A 22,387-nucleotide genomic window follows, 5' to 3' on the forward strand; every position below is an offset into this window, starting at 1 on the left:
AGATGCGGAGGCGCGGCTCCGAGCTGCGGGTAGGTGCGGGCAGTGCCCCCGGAACCCGGGGCTGTCAGCGCCGCGCGGACTCTGTGTGCCACCCGGGCGGCGTGAACCCCTCGCCATGGCCGCGCCGCCGCAGCTGCGAGGTCTGCTCCTGGCGGTGAACGCGCTGTTGCGCAAGCGTCGCTACCACACCGCGCTGGCCGTGCTCAAAGGCTTCCGGAACGGGGCAGTGTGAGTGGGCCGCGGGGCCGGCGGGGCTCCGGACGGGCCTGGCTCGGGTTCCCGGCCTGGCGTCGCTGCTCTGCGTGCCCTTGAACAGCCGCAGTGTGTCTGTAGGCCTCGGTGGCCGTGTCCACCGTCTGCTGTGGGCGCTGGATTTTGGGTCCCTCGCGCCTTCTGAGCCGGAGGTCCCACTGTGCTTTTTCTGGGTCCTTGTGCTTTGCAGCCTGCTGGTCCTCTTGTCTTGACCACCTGCCATGCCAGTCTCTGTATTCCCTGCTGTAAGTCTAGCTTCTCCCTTTCCCTCCCCCTCCGCTGTGTGCCCTTAGGCCTCTCTGGCTTCAGTGGCCCCACCTGCACAAAGGGAAAGCTGGCCTCCAGCAGACCTCGGTGCCTATGCTCCCTTACCCCACTTCCCGCATGAGCCTGGCCTTGGACTCACACCCGGTTTCTCACGCCCCCTCTGTATAACCCTGGCGCGCAATCCCCATCTAGCACAGGGACTCAGGGTCATAACCCTCAGGGGTGACAGCAAATGTGTTTAAAAGTTGCAAATGCAGTACTTGCTGGGCAAGTACTGCATTTGGACCCTGCCTCAGACCTGCAGCAGAGGTCTTGGGGTAATAATTCCCACTGCCTGGTTCTTGGAGGGGAGCTGGACCTTCTTTAAACCTCATGCATAACAGCTATCATTTATTGAGAGCTATTGTGCTAGAACTGGGAACGCAGCAGAGAACAGACTGAACAAAGATCTCTAACCTTCTGGAGTTAACATCCTAGTGGCAGCCTGGCCTGGTGATAAGGATGTGGACTGCCTCTCTTTCTTTCTTTCTTTCTTTCTTTCTTTCTTTCTTTCTTTCTTTCTTTCTTTCTTTCTTTCTTTCTTTCTTCCTTTCTTTCTCCTTTCATTTTTTTAATATATTTTATTGATTTTTTAGAAAGGGGAAGGGAGAGAGATAGAGAGCTAGAAACATCGATCAGCTGCCTCTTGCACCCCCCTTCCCCACAGGGGATGTGCCTGTAACCAAGGTACATGCCCTTGACCGGAATTGAACCCAGGACCCTTCAGTCCGCAGGCCGACGCTCTATCCACTGAGCCAAACCGGTTTCGGCAGGACTGCCTCACTTTGAATCCTGGTGTCACCTATCTGTGTGATCTTGAGCAAGTTATTTAGCTTCTGTAATCCTCAATGTCTATAAAATAGGGATGGTAATAGGACTTACACTGTCAGAGAATTGAGTCAATATGTATGTAATGCTTAGCACAATGCCTTATATATGTGTATTACTATTGGTTGCCATTATTATGTTATCATAGATTCTGCCTGGATCACTTTCCTCACCTTTTTCAGGCCTCTGTTTGTGAGGCAATCCCTGAACTCCCCACCTTCTTCCCTTCTTAATTTTTCTCCATAGTACTTGTCACCGTCTAACACTAAGTATCCTGTTTGTTTTTTCCTTAATATTTTTTATTGATTTCAGAGAGGAAGGGAGAGAGAGATAGAAACATCAATGATGAGAGAGAATCATTGACTGGCTGCCTCCTGCATGCCTCACACTGGCCTGAGCCCCAGACGTGTACTCTGGGAATTGAACTGTGACCTTCTGTTTCTACAATAGGTTGAGGCTCAATCACTGAGCCATGCCAGCTGGGCATGCATCCTATTTTTATACTCTGTCTCTCACTAGAAAGTAAGCTCCATGGGGACAGACATTTTTATCTACTTTGTTTTTTGGTATAGTCTTAGAACGTGGTACATAGTAGACTTTCAAATATTTATTGAATGAATAAGTGTGCAAAGAAATGTCATTGTCCCCATTTTCCAGATGAGAAGACTGTGGCTCAGAGAAGTAAATTCATTGCTCTTGATTGTGTCACTTTGTTAGGTTCCAAGTTGGGATTTAAGCCTTGACTTCCATGGGCACCCAGAGTTCCAGGTAGAAGCTGATTCCTGCTGAGCCGTGGAGGGTGGAATGGACCCTGAGATAGCATCAGTTTCCCTTTGGCAAGGTATTCTTAGGACAAAGAAGAGTTAATAGCAGTCACACAAGCCCTGGTGCCAGCAGGCATTGCTCAGTGCTGGCTTTGTACACCTGCTCCCACTCAGCTCTTCCTGTGATCTCAGGAACCTTCCCAGCCAGGGAAGGCACTTGCTAAGGTCAAGCCCGTGGGCTCAAATCCCAGGCCCTTCATTTCAAAGCTGGGTGCCCTTCATCTCTTCTGGCCTCAGTTTCCTCCCCTGTAAAATGGAAACAAATTCACCTCTACGGGTTTTCTAAGCAGTGATCCCAGTATACTGGTTACTGCTAAGACACCATGCCCATCCTGAAGGATATGGAGTCCAACGGGCAGGCTGACCTTTAAACTGTCATGGCAATGCCAGGGGATTGGAGTGCTGTCCTGAAGAGGTGATGCTGATATTTTGAAGGCTGAGTTGGAGTTGCCAGGGGGAGAAGAGCACTCCAGATTGAAGGGATGGTTTGAGCCCTAACCGGTTTGGCTCAGTGGCTAGAGCGTCAGGTTCAATTCCAGTTGCAGGCACATAACCAGTAGGGAGTGAGCAGGAGGCAGCTGATCGATGTTTCTCTCTCATCGATGTTTCTAACTCTTTATCCCTCTCCCTTCCTCTCTGTAAAAAATCAGTAAAATGTATTAAAAAGAAGAAGAAGAAGAAGAAGAAGAAGAAGAGGAAGAAGAAGAGGAAGAAGAAGAAGAAAGAAGGGATGCTTTGAACAAATGCCTGGAAGTGGAAAAGAATGTGCTATTTGTGAAGAAAGGCCACCCATTTAGGAAGACAGTCCTGGACGACTGAGACATGTGAACTTTGTAAAATTTAACTCATGTTGATGTTCCACTCCTAAATATATCAGTGTGCATCTCTACAAATAAGAGCGTTTTCTTTAAAAAAAAAAAAAAAAAATCTATCTATCTATCTATCTATCTATCGGGTCTAGTAATAATTAATGTCGTTTTTAAACATTCATTTAAAATCTTGCTTGGCGTTGACTTGTATTGACATAACCTTCAAACACGTGGTATCTACAGAACGTGTGAAGTGCAATTAACAAGTTTTGCTTGAAAAAGTTTGTGTTTGGTTTGGTTTTAGTTGCAAAACTAGGGCTAAGAAGATGGCGGATGAAGAGCATATTCGGCACTGCATGCTTTACGAGTTCCAATGAGGAAGAAAAGCAAGTGAGGCTGCAAAAAACATCTGTAGTGCTCTTGGTCAAGATGCAGTTAGCGCCAGAAAATGCCAGCGTTGGTTTGAGAAATTTCGCGAGGGAAATTTTTCGTTAGATGACAAGAGTGGTCGAGGCCGTGTGTCCAATTTTGATCAAGAAGCTCTTCAAGCTCTTTTGGTGCAAAATCCTCAAATTACCCAACAAGAGCTTGCGACAACTTTAAATTGTTCACAGAAGACAATTTCCAATCAATTGCGTGCACTTGGCAAAGTCCAAAAGTTTGGAAAATGGGTTCCTCATGAGTTGACCGACAACAACCGTAATCAAAGAGTCACAATTTGCAGTTCGCTCCTCTCTCGTCAAAACCGTTTGCCGTTTTTAGAGCAAATTGTTACCGGAAATGAAAAATGGGTGCTGTATGTTAATTTGAAAAGGCGGCCTCAATGGTTGGACAAAAATGAGGCTCCGCAGCCCACGCCAAAACCTGACTTGCATGCGAAAAAAGTGATGTTGTGTGTTTGGTGGAATTTTAAAGGAATTCTTCATTATGAACTTTTACCATCTAACCAAACCATTACAAGTGCAGTGTATAGTGCCCAATTGGAAAGGTTAGCCCAAGCTTTAAGAGAAAAAGAACCCGCGCTGAGTAATCGGAAGGGCATAATTCTTCACCACGATAACGCACGACCGCATACTGCAAGAATCACTGCTGAAAAACTGCGCCAGTTGGAATGGGAAGTTCTCCCTCAACCTGCATATTCTCCTGATATTGCCCCTTCCGATTACCATTTGTTTCGTTCTTTGCAAAACTTTCTTCTTGGAAAAAAATTTAATAATGAAGAATGCCTCAAAAATGCATTGACCGAATTTTTTGCATCAAAATCATAAGAATTTTACAACAGAGGGATTAAAATGCTTCCTGAGCGTTGGGCACAAGTAGTAGAAAACAACGGCAACTATATTGTTGGTTAAATTTTGTTGTATTGTTTAAATAAATTCGATTTAAAAAAGTATTAGAAAACGACATTAATTATTACTAGACCTAATATATATATATATATATATATATATATATATATATATATATATATATATATATAAAATTGATTTTTTACAAAGAGGAAGGGAGAGGGATAGAGAGCTTGACCTGAATCGAACCTGGGACCCTTCAGTCCGCAGGCAGATGCTCTGTCCACTGAGCCAAACCGATTTTGGCTCCTTCCATACCTTTTAAAGAAGTTTTATTTTGTAATATCCTTAGATTTATAGAAGAATTTTCTCGTTTTACACAATTTTACATGTTACACACCTTGCTCTGGTAAAACCCTGCAGTGCACATAAAGTCACCTCATTCTTTTTTTTTTAATGTTTTTTAAAATTTTTTACTTCATAGAGGAAGGGAGAGGGAGAGGGACAGATAGAAACATCAATGATGAAAATCATCTATCAGCTGCCTCTTGCATGCCCCCTACTGGAGGCCAAGCCCGCAACCTGGGCATGTGCCCTGACCGGGAATCGAACTGTGACCTGGTTCAACTACTGAGCTACATCTGCTGGGCAAGCTGCCTTATTCTTTTACTGCTGTTTAGTATTCTACTGAATGGATAGACCATTATTCATTTATCCAATAACACCCCCTGCAGGTAGACCCCAGTTTGCTTCCAGTCTTTGGCTATTTCAAACAAGCCTATAGTGAACATTCACAGATACTCATATGACAACAATATATGGCTCATGACCATTGTTTCAAGGAGAATGCTATGGATTTTTACAGCTTGTAGCTAGGTCAGATCAGGGCCTGGCAGTTGGAGAACTTGGTGAGGGAAAAGCAAGTCCAATAAAGAACAAGAAAGATGAGATATTAACATTTGTTGAACTAGGAACTTGCACATGTGCTATGTCCTTACCTGCCAGAAGCAACTCTGAAATGTACAGAAGAGGTGATGCTGATATTTTGAAATGGAGAATACTTTTTACTGATGAGAATAGGGCGGCTTAGAGAGGGTAAGTCAGTTATCCAAGTTCATGCAGCAAAACCTGGCAGGACTTTGACACCAGGTACTATTTTCTTTCTACGAACCACTTTGAACCTAGACCTAACTCAAAAGCTAGCATTATTTCCCTTCCTAAAATGACGCTAGGATTAGGGAGAGTGAGAGGGGGGCAAGAGGATCAAAGAAATAGCCTAGCCTAGCTGGCGTGGCTCAGTGGTTGAGCGTCAACCTGTGAACCAGTCCTGGGTTCGGTTCCTGGTCAGGGCACATGCCTGGGATTTGAGCTCGATCCTCAGTGAGGGGCATGCAGGAGGCACCCAATCTGTGATTCTCTCTCATCATTGATGTTTCTATCTCCCTCTTCCCTCTCTCTCTCTCTCAAATCAATATATATATATAAAATTTCATATATATATAATTTCATATATATTTTTACACACACACACACACACATATATATATATATATGAAATAGCCCAGAAAAATATTAATACTGTGATGCTGTAGTAACTGTTTTCTTTTGTTTTTACAGCTATGGAGCCAAAATCCGGGCCCCTCACGCACTGGTCATGACCTTTCTCTTCCGGAGTGGCAGGTACCCAGCCCCATCTGAACACCCTTTAAATTGGAGAAAATGTAGTCAGGCCTCAGTGCCAGGGCTGTTACAGTAGCTTCCTAGCTGGGTCTAGCCTGTCCCCACACCCAACTCCTAAAGTACAACTCTGATTCTACTGTCCCTGCTGGAAAACTCCCCTGGGTCCCACTCCCTCCAAAGAAGCCCAGCTTCCAGGTGTGGCCTTCAGACCTTCTGCAGTGTGGCCTCAGCTGCACCCCACCCCGTTCTCCCATGTTCACCCTGGGGTGTCTTTGGCACACAGGATTTGCTTTCATTCCATGCACATGCCACATGTGTTTCTATCCATACATTTGCTCATGCAGTACCCCCCTGCCAGGAGCTCCCTTTTCTCTTCTACCCCACCTTTATTTCCTTCTCAGCAACCCAGTTCTCTGAGGATCACATTCTCAGAAAACTGTCCATGACCTCCCTCTGCTCAAACTTCTTGGTCTTCCCCTGATATCGCAAGTCATTTCTTCCCTCAAGTCATTTCTAAGAAACCAGCTTGCAATCTAGTTTTTAATGTATGTAGTCTCACCTGGACCTTATAGGAATCATACATGGACAGACTTCTGGCCAAATTCGCTTCAAGATTTTCTTTTTGTATTTTTACTTTTTAAAAAAATATTTTATTGATTTTTAAAAATATATTTTTATTGATTTTTTACAGAGAGGGAGAGGGATAGAGAGTTAGAAACATTGATGAGAGAGAATCATTGATCAGCCGCCTCCTGCACACCCTCTACTGGGGATGTGCCCGCAACCAAGGTACATGCCCTTGACTGGAATTGAATCCGGGACCTTTCAGTCTGCAGGCCGACGCTCTATGCACTGAGCCAAACAGGTTTCGGCTATTTTATTGATTTTTTTAATAGGGAGAAATGGAGAGGGAAAGGGAGTTAGAAACATTGATGAGAGAGAAACATCGATCAGCTGCCTACTGCACACTCCCCACTGGGGATGTGCTTACAACCAAGGTACATGCCCTTGACCGGAATCAAACCTGGGTCCCTTCAGTCGCAGGCCAATGCTCTATTCACTGAGCCAAACCAGTTAGGGATGTATTTTTACTTTTAAAATTTATTTGTGTTTGGTTTGCTTTTTGTGTTCCGATTCTTTTTTTTCTTTTTTTTTTAATTGCGCTCAGTCATTTATTCAGTAGATATTTATTGAGCATCTGCTGTGGATCAGACACTGTTTTAGATGCTGGGATACAGCAGAGAACACAACAGACAATGTTCACTGCCCTCACAGAGCTGCATTCTAGCAGGAGGTGGAAGAAGAAAACACCTGAGAAATAAGGAGAGTATGTGTGAAAGGTGATATGGGCTGTGGGAAGTAAACATTAGGACGAGGAAGGAGAGAAGGGGGATCAGGAGTGCTGGAGGAAAGGCAGACTGCAGAATTAAATGGGGAAGGCCTCCCTGAGAAAGTGACATTCGAGTAAAGACGTGAAGGAGGTGAAAGAGTTGGCCAAATGGGCATTAGGGGAAAGAGAGTGCAAAGTCCCCGAGGTGAGGCCGTGCCTCGTGAATCTGAGGAGGCTGGAGGTGGGGGTTGGAAGGGGAGAGAACAAAGAGGAAGGTAACCTGGGCCCGGGCTGTCCAACTTTAAAGAGGAGCTTGGCTTTTTCTTTTAGTGAAACAGGAAGTTGTTAGCTTTTTTGCAGGGATATGGTCCTGTTTGCCCTATCTTTTAGTGAGAGTGAAGAGTTTGCTGCCAGATTAAGAACAGATGGGTGAGGGTGCCAAGGGCAGAAGTAAGTGTAAAATAGGAGGCTGTGGCAGTAATGCAGGGGAGTAATTCTGATGGCAGTGGAGATTAGGAATGGTCAGATTCTAGAAACAATTTGAAGGCAGGATTAGTGTTAATACATAAAAACTGGGAAATCTAACTTGTCGTAGAATTGGCAACACTGGGCCCATGTCCTGTGGGGCAAGAGCCAGCTGATTCCTGGCTATGTCTCTCACCTGACAGATTCCCACAGTGCTTAGTAACCCACTCCAAGGTCCTCATTTAGCTTCGAGGACACTTGAGTTTACCATTCCTGAATTGATCTCCCAGAGTACACTCTGTACTTCTCCCTGTGTTTTCCCCACTGCCCCCAAGTGATTTAATTTAATTTATTTTAAATTTTTTTATTGGTTTTAGAAAGAGAGAGGAAATGAGAGAGAGTGGGAGAGAGACATTGATTTGTGGTTCCATTCATTTAAAAAAATATATTTTTTATTGATTTCAAAGAAGAAGAAGAAGAAGAAAGAGAGAGAGAGAGAGAGAGAGAGAGAGAGAGAAACATCAATGATTAGAGAGAACCATTGATCAGCTGCTTACTGCATGTGACTCACTGGGGATTGAGCCTGCAACCCCAGGAATGTGCCCTGACCAGGAATCAAACTGTTACCTCCTGGTTTATAGGTTGACGCTCAACCACTGAGCCACCATCACCAGAACACTCATTTTTTAAAAAATTGATTTTCAGAGGGAGAAGAGTAAGAGGGAGAGAGAGAGAGAAACGTCAGTGTGAGAGCAAAGCATTGACTGGCTGCATCTTGCACGCCCCCTACTGAGAATTGAGTCCTGACCAGTAATAAAACTGGCAACCTTTTGGTGTACTGGATGCTGCCTAACCAATGGAGCCATGCCAGCCAGGGCTGTTGTTCCACTTATTTACTTTTTATTTAATTTTTTTTTTTTTTTTACAAGAACACTGAGGGGGGGAAAATTTTTTTTTAGGTCTCCTGAAAATTTGTGTTGTCTTCTAACAAGAAATCAAAATTCATTATAACATGTGATTTTTTATTTTTGAATGTTCTTGGTCCACTTATCTATGCATTCATTGGTTGATTCTTGTATGTGCTCTGACCAGGGATTGAACCCACAATCTTAGACAACATTCTAACCAACTGAGCTATCCAGACAGGTTCAGAGTGACTTAATTTTAAAGGATAAATCAACTACCTACCCTACTTAAATGTTTGTTTCTCTCAGGATAAAGAGAAAACTTAGCATGGCCTTTCCTGTTATCCTACATCCCTTAAATCCTTGGCTTACACATTCTCTGCTCAGACTTTTCCTCTGTTCCTTTACTCCCCACTCTCTGTCCCTCCTCAGGATCTTTGCTGATCCCTCTGCCTGGGATACAATTCCTCTCCCCTCTTGACCACATTGATTCCTCACCCTTCAGATCCCACGGTTATCTCTTATCAAGGTCAAAGTTTGACCCTGGCTTTGTGATTATATTTCCCTCTCTGATTAGATCATAAGCCTCATGAGGGCAGCAAGATCTTTCCCCCCCAGAATTATATTCTCAGATCCAGCACACAGCAGGCACTCCCTCCCTCATTCATTTATTTCTCCTCATGTTCACACCAAAAAAATATTTATTGAGCACCTACTCTTTGTCAGATGCTGTTCTGGGCCCTAAGGATGAGCAAGTCAGCTGTGGATACCACTCTCTGGTACCTTCCACTGGGACGGGGTGGGAGTGGGGGAGATCATAAACAAGCATATGTAAGTCAGATGGCAATAAGACCTATGAAGGAAAAAAAAAAAATAGGGTAAGGGTTCAGATGTGATAGGCATTCTTTTATGTAGGGTGATTGGGGGAAGACTCTGAGGAAGTGGCATGATATGAAGGCCTGAATCAAGGATGCCAGCTGCCCTCGGGATATAGATGTGAGAGGCCCTGAGCTTCTTGTGTGGCTTAGTTTTGCATGCCCAATGGGTGAATGCCCTTCAAATGGCTGGGCCTGCGCTCATGGTAATTCCCTAATTTTGTGCAGCTTCCAGGAGAAGATTTGGGCCATCCTTCGGGCCACGTACACCCACTCTTCGAACCTGGCCTACTTCGTGTTCACCTACAAGGCCCTCTGTGCCCTGCAGGCGTACCTGCAGGGGGAGACCCACCAGGTGCACTCGTTCCTGGCCGGCACCATCGGGGGCTTCCTGGTGTTTAAAGAGAACAATAACATCAACAGCCAGGTAAGCATCCTCCGAGGGAGTATGTGTGCGGGCTGGCTGGGGGTTTGGGGTGGGATATGGTTCAGGTTTGAGTTGGAGTGGGATATGGTTCAGCTTATTGCAATTTTATGATTCCCAAAATCAATGTGTATGGCTCTCTGGGGGCAAAGATGTTTTTATTTTTTTAAAGAAAATCACTCTGCAGTAAAATTAGGGGGAAAAAAGGGACCCTGATTATGATTTTCATAAAACAAAATTTATTAAAGAATTGCCTCTTATTCTGTAACTTGTCCTTTTTCTGGGTTAAAGTTCTATTTATTTTTTATTGATTTCAGAGAGAGGAAGGGAGAGGGGTGTATGGGGGGGGGAGAGAGAGAGAGAGAGAGAGAGAGAGAGAGAGAGCGAGAGAGCGAGAGAGCGAGAGAGAGAGAGATAGAAGAGAGAGCGCGAATGAGAGAGAGCGATCTAGCATAAGCAAGAAAGCACCGCTCCGCTACAGCCGACCCCGCCCGCGCACATCGCCAGCCCTCGCACAGCGACCAGATCCCGCCACGCCCAGCCATTATCCTATTGTCCTGCCTTGTTCCCCCCCCCCGGGCTCAAATCCCCCAACCTGGGCATGTACTCAAACCTGGAATTGAGCTTGCCACCTTTTCCTTTTTTAATCAAAATTTCTATTTTATTTATTTATTTTAAAATGTTTTTATTGATTTTGAGAAAGGGGAATAGAGAGATAGAAACATTGATGAAAGAGAAGCATCATTGATTGGCTGCCTCTTGCTCGCCCTCTACAGGGGATCGAACCTGTGACCCAGGCATGTTCTCTGACCAGGAACTGAACTGGTGACATCTTGCTTCATGGGTCGATGCTCTGACTGCTGAGCACACATGCCAGGGCTATTTAAATATTTTTAAATTATTAGTTTTATTTTCACATTTAAAAAAATGCAGATTAGCCGAAACCGGTTTGGCTCAATGGATAGAGTGTCGGCCTGGGGACTGAAGGGTCCCGGGTTCGATTTCGGTCAAGGGCATGTACCTTGGTTGTGGGCATATCCCCAGTAGGGGGTGTGCAAGAGGCAACTGATTGATGACTCTCTCTCATCGATGTTTCTAACTCTCTATCTCTCTCCCTTTCTCTCTATACAAAATCAATAAAATATATATTAAAAAAAATGCAGATTAAACATCCCCTATGTACCTGGCATATGTGTAGGTGCTTGGAATGCATGATAAATAGAAAATAAATTGAAAAGAAAGTTTCCATCCTCCTCCAATTGTCAAGCCACTGTCCTGGGATGGTCATTTTATTTATTTTTATTTTTTTAATAAATATATTTTTATTGAATTTTATTATTTATTTATTTATTTATTTTTTAAATATACTTTATTGATTTTGTACAGAGAAGAAGGGAGAGAGATAGAGAGTTAGAAACATCGATGAGAGAGAGTCATCGCTCAGCTGCCTCTTGCATACCCCCTACTGGGGATATGCCCGCAACCAAGGTACATGCCCTTGACCGGAATCGAACCCGGGACCCTTCAGTCCCCAAGCCGAGGCTCTCCATTGAGCCAAACCGGTCTCGGCAATTTATTTATTTATTTTTTACAGAGAGGAAGGGAGAGAGATAGAGAATTAGAAATATCAATGAGAGAGAGTCATCGATCAGCTGCCTTTTACACCCCCCCCCCCCCACTAGGGATGTGCCTGCAACCAAGGTACATGCCCTTGATCGGAACTGAACTCGGGACCTTTCAGTCTGCAGGCCGACGCTCTATCCACTGAGCCAAACCAGTTTCGGCTGAGACGGTCACTTTAATTGTGTCTTGAGTAGCTCTTCAGAAATTGTCTGTGCTTGTTTTAGTGTACATGTCAGTAGTTTCCCACCAATGAGATCATACTGTGGTGTGTGTTTTTTTTTATTTTATGGAATGATGTATGTAGGAGACCTTCCTTGTCATTCCTTCAGCCTTTTTAATATCAGAGCCCTTCACTGCTGGGTGGATGATCCTGCCTTCATTTTACTAATCTCCTCTCGATGGACATTTAGGGTGTCTGTAGCCTTTGCCATCACACACATGCAGTCTACATCTTTGGACATCTTCCTGCATTTGTGTCAGTCTGTCCGAAAGTTTCTAGACATGGAAATAAGGAATCTGTGCATGAGAGAGTTTTCTGTTTTGAGAAAATTTCCTCGTTCTTATTAATATATTTGTTAGAAATTTCACATCCAAAGGCAAAGAGTCCTGGTCACACCATCTCCTTCCCACTCCTCTCTTTTCCTTGACTCCTGGCAATAATTATTCTGACCTCCATTTCTAAAATCTTGTCATTCCAACAGTGTTATATAAGTGGAGCCTTAGGGATTGGCTTTTTTCACTCGGCAGATTCATCCACATTATTGAGTCTGTCAGTAGTTCATTTATTTTTATTGCTGAGTGGTGATCCATTGCATGGATATACCACAGTTTGTTTAAACATTTATCCCCAGAAGGACATGTGAATTGTTTCCAACTTTTGGCTATTAGGAATACAGCTGCAAAGAATATTCTTGTACAAGTTTTTGAGTGGGCATTAGTTTTCATTTCTCTGAGATAAATGCCCAAGAGTACAGTTGCTGGGTCAAATGGTACATGCTTGTTTAGTTTTATAAGAAACTGCAAACTATTTTCCACAGTGACTCTACTGTTTTACATTCCCATTAGGAATATATACAAGTGACTCAGTTCCTCTACATCCTAGCCAGTATTTGGTTTGTCTTATTTTTATTTTTATTTTAGCTATTTTGATAGGTGTAAAGTGCCATTTCATTTGTGGTTTTAAGTTTGCATTTCCCTGAAGGCTAATAATGTTAAACAGCTTTACATGTGCTTATTTCCCAACTCAGTGAAGTTTCTGTTCACGTCCTTTGATCATTTACTAATTGGGTTGTGTGTTTTTTTACTGTTAAGTTTTGAGTTTTTAAAAAATGTATTCCAGATAGTAGTCTTTGTCATATATATTATATATATATTTTTTGTAAATACTTTCTCCCAGTCTATAGCTTTCTTTTTGGCCTCTTCACATGGGCTTTCATAACAAAAATATAATAATTAATTTTGATGAGAACCAGTTTATCAAACATTTTAAAGGATTTTTTTTTGTGTCAAGTTACTTTTTAGTTTTGAACCGTGTAAGTATATTAATTAAAAATTTTTAAATAAGTAAAAATAATAAATTAAAGATATAAAATAGTATTACTTAAAATGTCCATACTAGTAAGGCAATCTACTGATTCAGTGCAATCCCTATTGAAATACCAATGGCATATTTCACAAAGTTAGAACAAATACTCCAAAAATTTATATGGAATCAAAAAAGACCCCAAATAGCTGCAGCAATTTTAAGAAAGAAAAATAAAGTTGGAGAAATCACAATACAAATTTCAAGTTATACTACAAAGCCACCGTAATCAAAACAGCCTGGCATTGGCACAAGAACAGGCATATAGATCAATGGAACAGAACAGAGAACCCAGAAATTGACCCAAATCATTACACTCAATATTTGATAAAGAAGGCAAGAGCATACAATGGAGTCAAGAGAAAGGTGTTGGGAAAATTGGATAGATACTTGCAAAAAAATGAAACTAGACCACCAACTTAAACCATACACAGTATAAACTCAAAATGGATAAAAGACTTTTAAATGTAATTTGTGAAAACATAAGAATCCTAGAAGAAACCATAGGCAGCAAAATCTCAGACATCAATAAATCAATAAATGACAAGTGCTGTCAAGGATGTGGAGAAAAGGGAACCCTAGTACATTGCTGGCGGGAATGCAGACTGGTGCAACAATTATGGAAAACAGTAAGGAGTTTCCTTAAAAAATTAAATCTGGAACTACCATTTGACCAAGTGGATTCTACTTCTAGGAATATATCCTAAAAAACCTGAAACACCAATCAGAGAGAATGTATGCACCCCTATGCTCATAGCAGCACAATTTACAATAGCTAAGATCTAGAAACAGCGCAAGCGCCCATCAGTAGATGAGTGGATAACCAATGCACGAAATTTGTACAAGAGTAGGCCTTCCTTCCCCCGGCTGCCTGTACCAGCTTCCCTCCGGCACCCGGGACCCGGGCTTCCGTCACAGCCCCGGCTACGTCTGGAAGATTGTCTGGAAGGACATCTGATCTAAATAGCATATTACACTTTTATTATTATTATTATTATTATTATTATTTTAAATCAATCTTTATTCATATTATTACAAAGGTTCCTCATTTCTTCCCCCCTCCACCAGGTTCCCACTCCACCCTCCAGCCCCTCCCCATCCCCCATTGTCCTCATTACACTTTTATTATCGATATTATAAATATGCATGACCCATGGACACCGACAATAAGGTGCTAAAGACCGGGGGACGTAGGGGAATAGGCTGGAGGGGGTCAATGAGGGAAAAAGGGATATATGTAATATTTACAGCAATAAAGAATAATTTTTTAAAAATTAAAAGTGAGGTAACAACCTTAAAAAATAAATAATATAGTACTATTAAAATGTCTGATAGCACTATATCTGCACACCCACTTTGAAAAACACTGATCCATGCAGTGGGCAGAAGTTTCCAGTGGCTGTGCACACCTGTAATCCCGTTGTTCCCTCCCCGCAGATCAACATGTACTTGCTGTCCCGCGTCCTGTTTGCCCTGTGCCGCCTGGGCGTGGAGAAGGGCTACATTCCCGAGCCCAAGTGGGACCCATTCCCGTTGTTCACCGCGCTTTTGTGGGGGCTGGTGCTGTGGCTCTTCGAATACCACCGGCCCACGCTGCAGCCCTCGCTGCAGTCCTCTATGACCTACCTGTACGAGGACAGCAATGTGTGGCACGACATCTCGGACTTCCTCATCTACAACAAGAGCCGACCCTCAAACTAACGCAGCCCTGAGGCGCTCATGGGGGCTGCCGCCTGAGGAAACTCTGGGCGGTGTCCGGTGGTGGCTTGAGATTGGCTCCATCCGTGAAACCTCCCAGAGGATCCTGCCTTCCCAAGATCATGGCTTTCAGACTCCAACTTTTATTTACGCAGGCTTCCATTGTCCAAAGCAAAAGCACCGATTTCCCAACCTCATTAGGCCCTCTTGAACGGTGGCGTAGGAGGCTGAGTCCGGCGGAGGAACCCAAGGCACGGTTCCAGCATTCTGCTAACTTCTGTGAGACCAGGGAAAGTCTCTAGGCCTCAGGGTCATGGAGCTCAGAGGAGGGCCCCGAAATCTCTTTCTGGAGGGTACGTTCTTTGGCTGTTCTTACGCTGGTGGGTTTGCAAATATGTTTTTACAAAATACTAAGTTCCTTTCCTCGAGTGTTCCATTGGAGAGGCTCTAGAGTTTTACTGTCCAGTAGAAACATGACGATGGTCATATACGTATGTAATAGAAATTTTTCTAGTGGCCACATTTAAAAAAGAAAGTGGAAAGCAGCAGATGAGATTCATCTTGATATATTTTAGCCCAAATTGCTAAAGTATTATCATGTCAACATGTAATTACTATGAAAATAAGGTCTTTTATATTCTTTTTTTCTTATGCGAAGTCATCAAAATCAAGTACGTGCTTTACATTTACAGCACGCCTGAATTTAGACCAGCCATATTTCCAGGCTCAGTAAGTAGCCCTGTGTGGCTAGCAGTGGCTGTATTGGACTATACAGATATAGAATACTTCCATCATCACAGAAAATTCTATGGGCATTGCAGATACAGAGCTAGAGAACATGGTTGGAGTCTCCACCCACCACTATGTAACTTTGAGGAAAGTTTGTGACCTCCCAGAGCCTCAGTTTCTTGTAAAATGAGGAAAATTGTAATAATACCCGGTGTCCATGTTGGACTTGTACCCACACTCATCATTTCCATCTAAGGAGCTCCTACTTCCTCCGGGGTGCTTTGCACAAACTTTTTAAATCCATACATTCTACAGATGTGGAAACAGAATCCGAGAAGGGAAGTAACTTGCCCAAGATGTATAGTTAATATGGTAGCCCTATCAGGGTTTGAACCCAGATTTGTCTGATTTCAAAGCCTGTGTGTTTTTAAGTGCCTTACTTTAAATTTAGAAACCTAAGCTAAGCTATGCAAATGTTAGCTAGTTCTAGGGTCTGTTTCAGAAGGGGGTACACACTCAAATGCCTATTGTGGCCTGACAGTGGCATAAATGATAATGTTCTGGGTGCTATGTAGTAGACACTGACAGGGACGTGGTGAACTGGAGTCTCAGATGCCAGTCCGATATTTTAAAACCAAGCTAGACACATCAATCAGGTCTCCAGGAAGATTTGGTCCATGGACCCACTAATTGGAGTCCCTTGGCCTAAAAGGAATGTATCAGTCTCTTTATATTTTAGAACTTACTAGTAGAAATGTACACATGAATCACTGGAGATCTTATTAAAATGCAAACTCTGATTCGGTGGGTTTGGGGTGGGGCCTGGATATTCTGCATGTCTCACAGACTCTCAGGTGCTGCTGCTGGTCTGAGCCACACCTTGAGTAGCAAGGTTGTAGGGGATGATATGGGGCCAACTGCTATCCCATGTGACACATGTGGAAACGGAATTAAACAGAGCTGAGCTGTTAGGTAACAGAGCAGGGATTAGGTCTGATTTTCACAGCTGTGTTCTCAGCCACGATGTTGTACTGCCGACCTGGAGAAAGGGATCTTGAAGGTCCCTTAGTTCATTCTGTGGAGGGTGAACGAGATCCTAAGGCTATGGGGAAGGGAGGGGGTCGTCATCAGCAAGTGGGTTGCCCATATCCCTTTAGTTTACCATGTTAGAGCATACCAGCCACCTTTTGTGTCTTTCTGCCTGAGGCCATCACTTGCCACTGGAACCTGCTCTGCCACCCGGCAGCAGACCTGCAGAGGATTAACACATCCAGGGCACAGCTCTCAACCAATGCCTGATAAATAGCCCCCTCCTGCCTCCGTTGCCCAGTAGGCATGCTCCACTCTGGCTCCCTGGGCGCTCCAGCAGGTCTGAGCCCCTCTTGTCCACAGTGGTCACTTGCTCGGTAACACCTCCTTTCCTGTCTCCCTCCTGCCCCTGCCACTGCTTCCCGGGACCCCTTCCCAGGTACACCACGTGCACTCACACCTTGTCTTGGGGTCTGAGAGAACCCAAACTAAAGCTGGCCTCTGGTAGAGAAGGTTGAGAGGCAGTATAACACGGTGGTGGGGGACATAGTCTGGGCTCAGCTCTGGTTCTGTCGTTTCCTAGGGCAAGTGTACCTATTCTGTATCTGTGTTTCATCATCTGTAAAGTGGTGGTTCTGTACGGTGATCTGGAGGATTAAATATGACACATTACATGGTCACTTGGTAAATGTTGGCTGTTATTTCTAATAGTGTTCACACATAGAAGGAAGCATGGTCCTGAGAACTGAGTATACCCTGCTTTCAGCCTGTCCTACCCGCCAGCTGAAGGTAAAGCCTTGGCTGCCTGCCCTCACCACACTCCCTGCTGCCACTGGGGTTGGCCAGCTCCACCACCGACTGTCTCTGCTCTCTAAGAATAGGTTTTCCTGACAGATGGCATCTCTCTGGGTCCTGCCAGAGCATCTGGTGCCTCCAACTGCTCACTCCGGGGAGGAAGGCAGGGTGGGCCTTGCCGAGGAGCAGAGTGTGGCTTCCAGCAGATCTGAAAGGAGTCCCCACTTGGCTCCCTCCTAAGATCAGTAAAATGGGCATCGCCAAAGGGCCTTGGTACACAGTAGGCACTCCATAAATGCTGGTTCCTTAAACAGCCTTAAACAGCACAGCGGTTTAACGTGTTTGTTTATTATGCACTCGCCACCTTCCTACAAAGCCTTCTGACATGCAGGACTTAAACTTCATTTTAAAGATTTTTTATTGATTTGAGAGAGAGAGAGAGAGAGATCGACGTGAGAGTATAAAATCAATCAGCTGCCTCTGAGCCTGCAATCTGAGCACATGTCCTAACCGGGAATCAAACCAACGACCTTTTGGTGCACTGGACGATGCCCAACCAGCCACACCAGCCAGGGTTGTAGACAATAACTCTAAATTAATAATACGTACACATAGTACAAAAGTTGTGCAATAGGAAAGTCAGATTCCATCCTACAACCCAAGCTCCTCCCCTCTCTTGCCAGGGCCGCTCACTGTTAGCACTTCCCAGTGCTGCCTTCTGTGACATCCGCGCAGTCACCATCCTTGTCTCCTCAGAACCTGTCACACCACACTGTCATCTCAGCAACTTTGGCATTTCCTCTCTGCCCTCTGCATTGTTAGTTTCTCTTTGGTTAATAATCTGAGTTCTTTCTTTGAGCTAGTTCCCTCAACTCAACCCCTAGCCCCCAAATATCTTGGGCAGATAGATTAACACCAAGTGAACGGGAAGGACAAAGCTGAGTAATTTGGGCCCTGCTGCTGCTCTGCTCCCAAATCAGAGATCTCCCGGTGAACCCACATGAGAGCAGTGATTCACGGGCTGGGATGCCAAGAAATCGCCTCAGGATGCTCGCTGCTCCCGCCTTCCACAGGCTCTAGAAAGGATTCAGGAGCTGGTGTTTCTTTCTCTATTGTTCACTTCTCCCACTCCCACGAGTGCATTTTGGGTTTATAAGAATCAGGCTTCAGCCGAAGCCGGTTTGGCTCAATGGATAGAGCGTCGGCTTGGGAACTGAAAGGTCCCGGTTCGATTCCGGTCAAGGGCATGTACCTTGGTTGCGGGCACATCCCCAGTGGGGGGTGTGCAAGAGGCAGCTGATCGATGATTCTCTCTCATCGATGTTTCTAAATCTCTATCTCTCTCCCTTCCTCTCTGTACAAAATCAATAAAATATATTTTTTAAAAAAATCAGGCTTCAAACTTAAACCAAAACATTGTGCTGAGCTCCACTTCCTGGAACGAACCCCACATGTCCACAGTCTGTGACTTCAGATAAGTTTCTTGTTTTAATGGGTAAGAGAGTATTTACTTTTTAAAAAAAGTCATTCTCCTCCCCTCCCCTTATCTAATTCCAGATTCATAGGGAGAGAGTGTGTCTTGCTTCAGCCTTGAAGAGCATTTTGGATGAGGAGTTTAATTTTAACCAAGAAGTATCCTGAAGGATTCACTCTTGTGATCTGGAGGCCACATTGTCAGGCAGAGGACTGAGGGAAAGCTAGGTGTTCTTCTGAGTATTATTATTAATTGATTTTAGAGAGAGGAAGGGGAGAAAGAGAGAGAGAGATTTGTTGTTCCACTCAGTTATGCATTGATTGATTGATTTTTGTACGTGTTCTGACCAACCCCACAACCTTGGTGTATCAGGTAACCAACTGAGCTGTGTGGCCGGGGCTGTATGTTTTTAGAGAGGGCTTTCAGTGGAGGGCTCCCCATTTTCTGTACCAGGTCTCTGCTCAAAGCTGCTGCAGATGTCACAATTTTATAAACAAACAGGAAATAAAAGCTATGGGGTCTCTTTTGGAAACCTTGTTCTCACTGCTCTTCCGAGCTTCTCCTTTCAGCCTTTCTTCACGGGCTGCATGTCAGCTGACAGAAGGGTCAGGGACACATCACATCAGCTCTTTAAGTACCTTTTTATATGTGTGTCATGAACCCCTTTGGCATCTGGTGAAACCTATGGATGCTTCTCTCTCTTTTTTTTTTTTGACCCTTCTCTTAATGCTGTTTTAAAAACATATACAACAAAATACATAGGATTTTAAAAAGGACAACTATTACATTAAATTTTGAAATAATAAACAAGATAGTTTTAAATATATTTTTATTGATTTTAAGAGGAAGGGAGAGAGAGAGAGAGGTAGAAACATCAATGATGTCAGAGAATCATTGATTGGCTGCCTCCTGCACGCCCCACACTGAGGATTGAACCCACAAGCTGGGCATATACCCTGACCGGAAATCAAACCGGTGACCTCTTGGTTCCTGGGTCGACACTCAACCACTGAGCCACACCTGGCTGGGCCACCTGTGTGTGTGTATCTCATTAGAAAACAACAGTCCAGCCTAAACCAGTTTGGCTCAGTGGATAGAGCATTGACCTGTGGACTGAAAGGTCCCAGGTTCGATTCCAGTCAAAGGCATGTACCGTGGTTGCAGACACATCCCCAGTAGGGGGTGTGCGGGAGGCAGCTTATCAATGTTTCTCTCTCATTGATATTTCTAGCTCTCTATCCTTCTCTCTTCCTCTGTAAAAACTCAATAAAAATATATTTTTTTAAAAAACAGTCCAAAAATACCACGATTTTATAGATGCAATAGCACAAATAATCTCACAATACCTGCAGCAACTGAAGCAGGATATGGAAATAGCTGTGATTTCTATTGGGGATAAAGTCCCAGCTACTGCAAATAGGCCTCTAGTTTGTTGCCAACATTTAGAATCAATGGAAACGTTACATTGCCATCAGAGGCTAGTGAAAATATAGGTGTAATTTTTTTTTTTCTGTCAAAGTTCATGGATTTCAGATTCAAAATTCCACTTGAGAGTGACCTTCCCAGTCTGACCACATGGCAGCTGCCATTGTTTAGCAAACCCTGAGCACGGAATAAAGAAAATAATGGCTAATGCTGGCTGATCCCTTACTAAGTACACGGTGATATTGGAGACTAGGATTCAGCAATGAAAGAAGCCCCTTCCTGCCCAACTGGGACTTACAAATGAATATGTAAATAAGATGATTCCAAAATGGCAGGCACTATGAAGTCAGGAGGACAGACAGTAATAGAATGGCTTAGAAGGGAGAACGAAAGGGTCTGTTTTCCAAGGAAAGGTTCTCTGAGGAGGTGATGTTTGATCTGAGACCTGAATCGTGAGAGTCATACAAAGATGTGGATAGAGAAAGGGTGACTGGCCACAGGCAATTTTGTCTCTTAAGAGATTAACTGGGGAGGGAGGGGATATGGGGGAGGGAGGGAGGGGGGCAAAAAAAAATCATTAAAATATGTAAAATAAATAAATAAATAAAAAAAAAAAAAAAAAAAAAGAGATTAACTGGCTAACGGTTTTTTTGTTTGGCTTCATTTCTCCGTTGTTTTTAGACTTAGTAAATTTCATTTTTTCATTGGTTTCAGACTTCACATACTTAAGCTAGTTATTAGTTTGGTTTCATTTCTTCATTGACAAAGTTCTCGCAGTTACTCCCATTTTTATATTATAGTAGTTGCCTCTTATCCAAGGAGGATTTATTCCAAGACTCACAGTGCATGCCTGAAACCGAGGATAGTACTGAATCAATCATATGTATGTATACACACACACACACACACACACACACACACATTTTACCCTATACATACATGCCTATGATAAAGTTTAATTTATAAATTATACACAGGAAGAGATTAACAATAACTAAAAATGGAAAAGTTATAAAAATATACTGCAATACAAGTTATCCGAATATGGTTTTCTCTAGTAATTTTTATAGTTCTCATTCTAAACCTATTCCTTGGTTTGGTGTCATTCATTTCAGGAGATCCCTATTGAAATCTCTGTATAGACTTAAAGCTTTTTGGCCGAACACATAATTATGAGTCAGAACACGTTTTCTATTCATGTCTCCCACCCACAAATTTAATGTCTTTTACAATTAACTAAGCACTTACACACTGTGGCCATAACTTATGCAATTAGAGGTGCAACAGCAAAATTAGCATAAGTTTCTCTTTTTTCTAAATTCTTTTTAAAAAATATTTTTTTTATTTATTTTTAGAAAAAGAGAGAAACATAGGTTTGTTGTTTCACGCATATATACATTCCTTGGTTGCTTCTTGTATATGCTCTGACCAGGGATTGAATCCTCAACCTCAACCCATTGGGACAATGATCTAACCAAATGGGTTACTCAGCAAGGGCTATTAGCACAAATTTCTTTTTCCTTCTTCATAACCAGAGGATATTGTTTCCATTGAATTTTAGAGAGAGAGGAAAGGAAGGAGGGAGAGAGAGAAATTGATGTAAGAGAGACACATAGATAGATTCCCTTATGCACATGCCCAGACCCAGGTTTATGCCCCTGACAGAATTGAACTTGAAACCCTTCAGTGTGCTTGTTGATGCTCTAACCACTGAGAATACTGGCTAGGGCAGAAGATCCATTCTTACCATAGATCTTGGCAACCTCAGCATATGATTTTTTCTTGTTTCTTATTAAGTTGAAAACTTTCACCTTTTCACTTAAAAGCAGCACTTTATGGCTTCCCTTTGGCATATCTGAATTGCCAGCATCACTATTCTTGTGCTTTGGGTTTGTAGGTTTGCTTCCAGGTGCACTAGTAAACTAGAGGCCTGGTGCACAAAATTTGTGCCCAGGGGAGGGGACAGTTCCTCAGCCTGGCCTATGCCTCTCGCAGTCTGGGAGCCCTAAGTGAGAGCAGGCTTAAGCTGTCAGTCAGACATCCTT

The 22,387-nt window shown here is 43.5% G+C and overlaps 1 protein-coding gene across 2 annotated transcripts; it reads left to right on the top strand.

Annotated features, from left to right (window-relative positions):
* On the top strand, positions 1 to 17,318 carry PXMP4 (peroxisomal membrane protein 4). 2 transcript variants are annotated; one of them, XM_036419853.2, is made up of 4 exons: positions 1 to 228; positions 5,926 to 5,988; positions 9,792 to 9,990; positions 14,630 to 17,318. In XM_036419853.2, the coding sequence occupies exons 1-4, from the start codon at positions 116 to 118 to the stop codon at positions 14,891 to 14,893; spliced, it is 639 nt and encodes a 212-aa protein (XP_036275746.1). In that variant the 5' UTR covers positions 1 to 115; the 3' UTR covers positions 14,894 to 17,318. The 2 variants fall into 2 exon arrangements, with proteins under 2 accessions (XP_036275746.1, XP_036275748.1); XM_036419855.2 differs by lacking the exon at positions 1 to 228 and adding an exon at positions 1,838 to 1,908.
* Positions 17,319 to 22,387: the final 5,069 nt, after the last annotated feature.

The sequence above is a fragment of the Pipistrellus kuhlii genome, unplaced genomic scaffold (assembly GCF_014108245.1).
Source record: "Pipistrellus kuhlii isolate mPipKuh1 unplaced genomic scaffold, mPipKuh1.p scaffold_m20_p_6, whole genome shotgun sequence".
Classification (NCBI taxonomy): Eukaryota; Metazoa; Chordata; class Mammalia; order Chiroptera; family Vespertilionidae; genus Pipistrellus; species Pipistrellus kuhlii.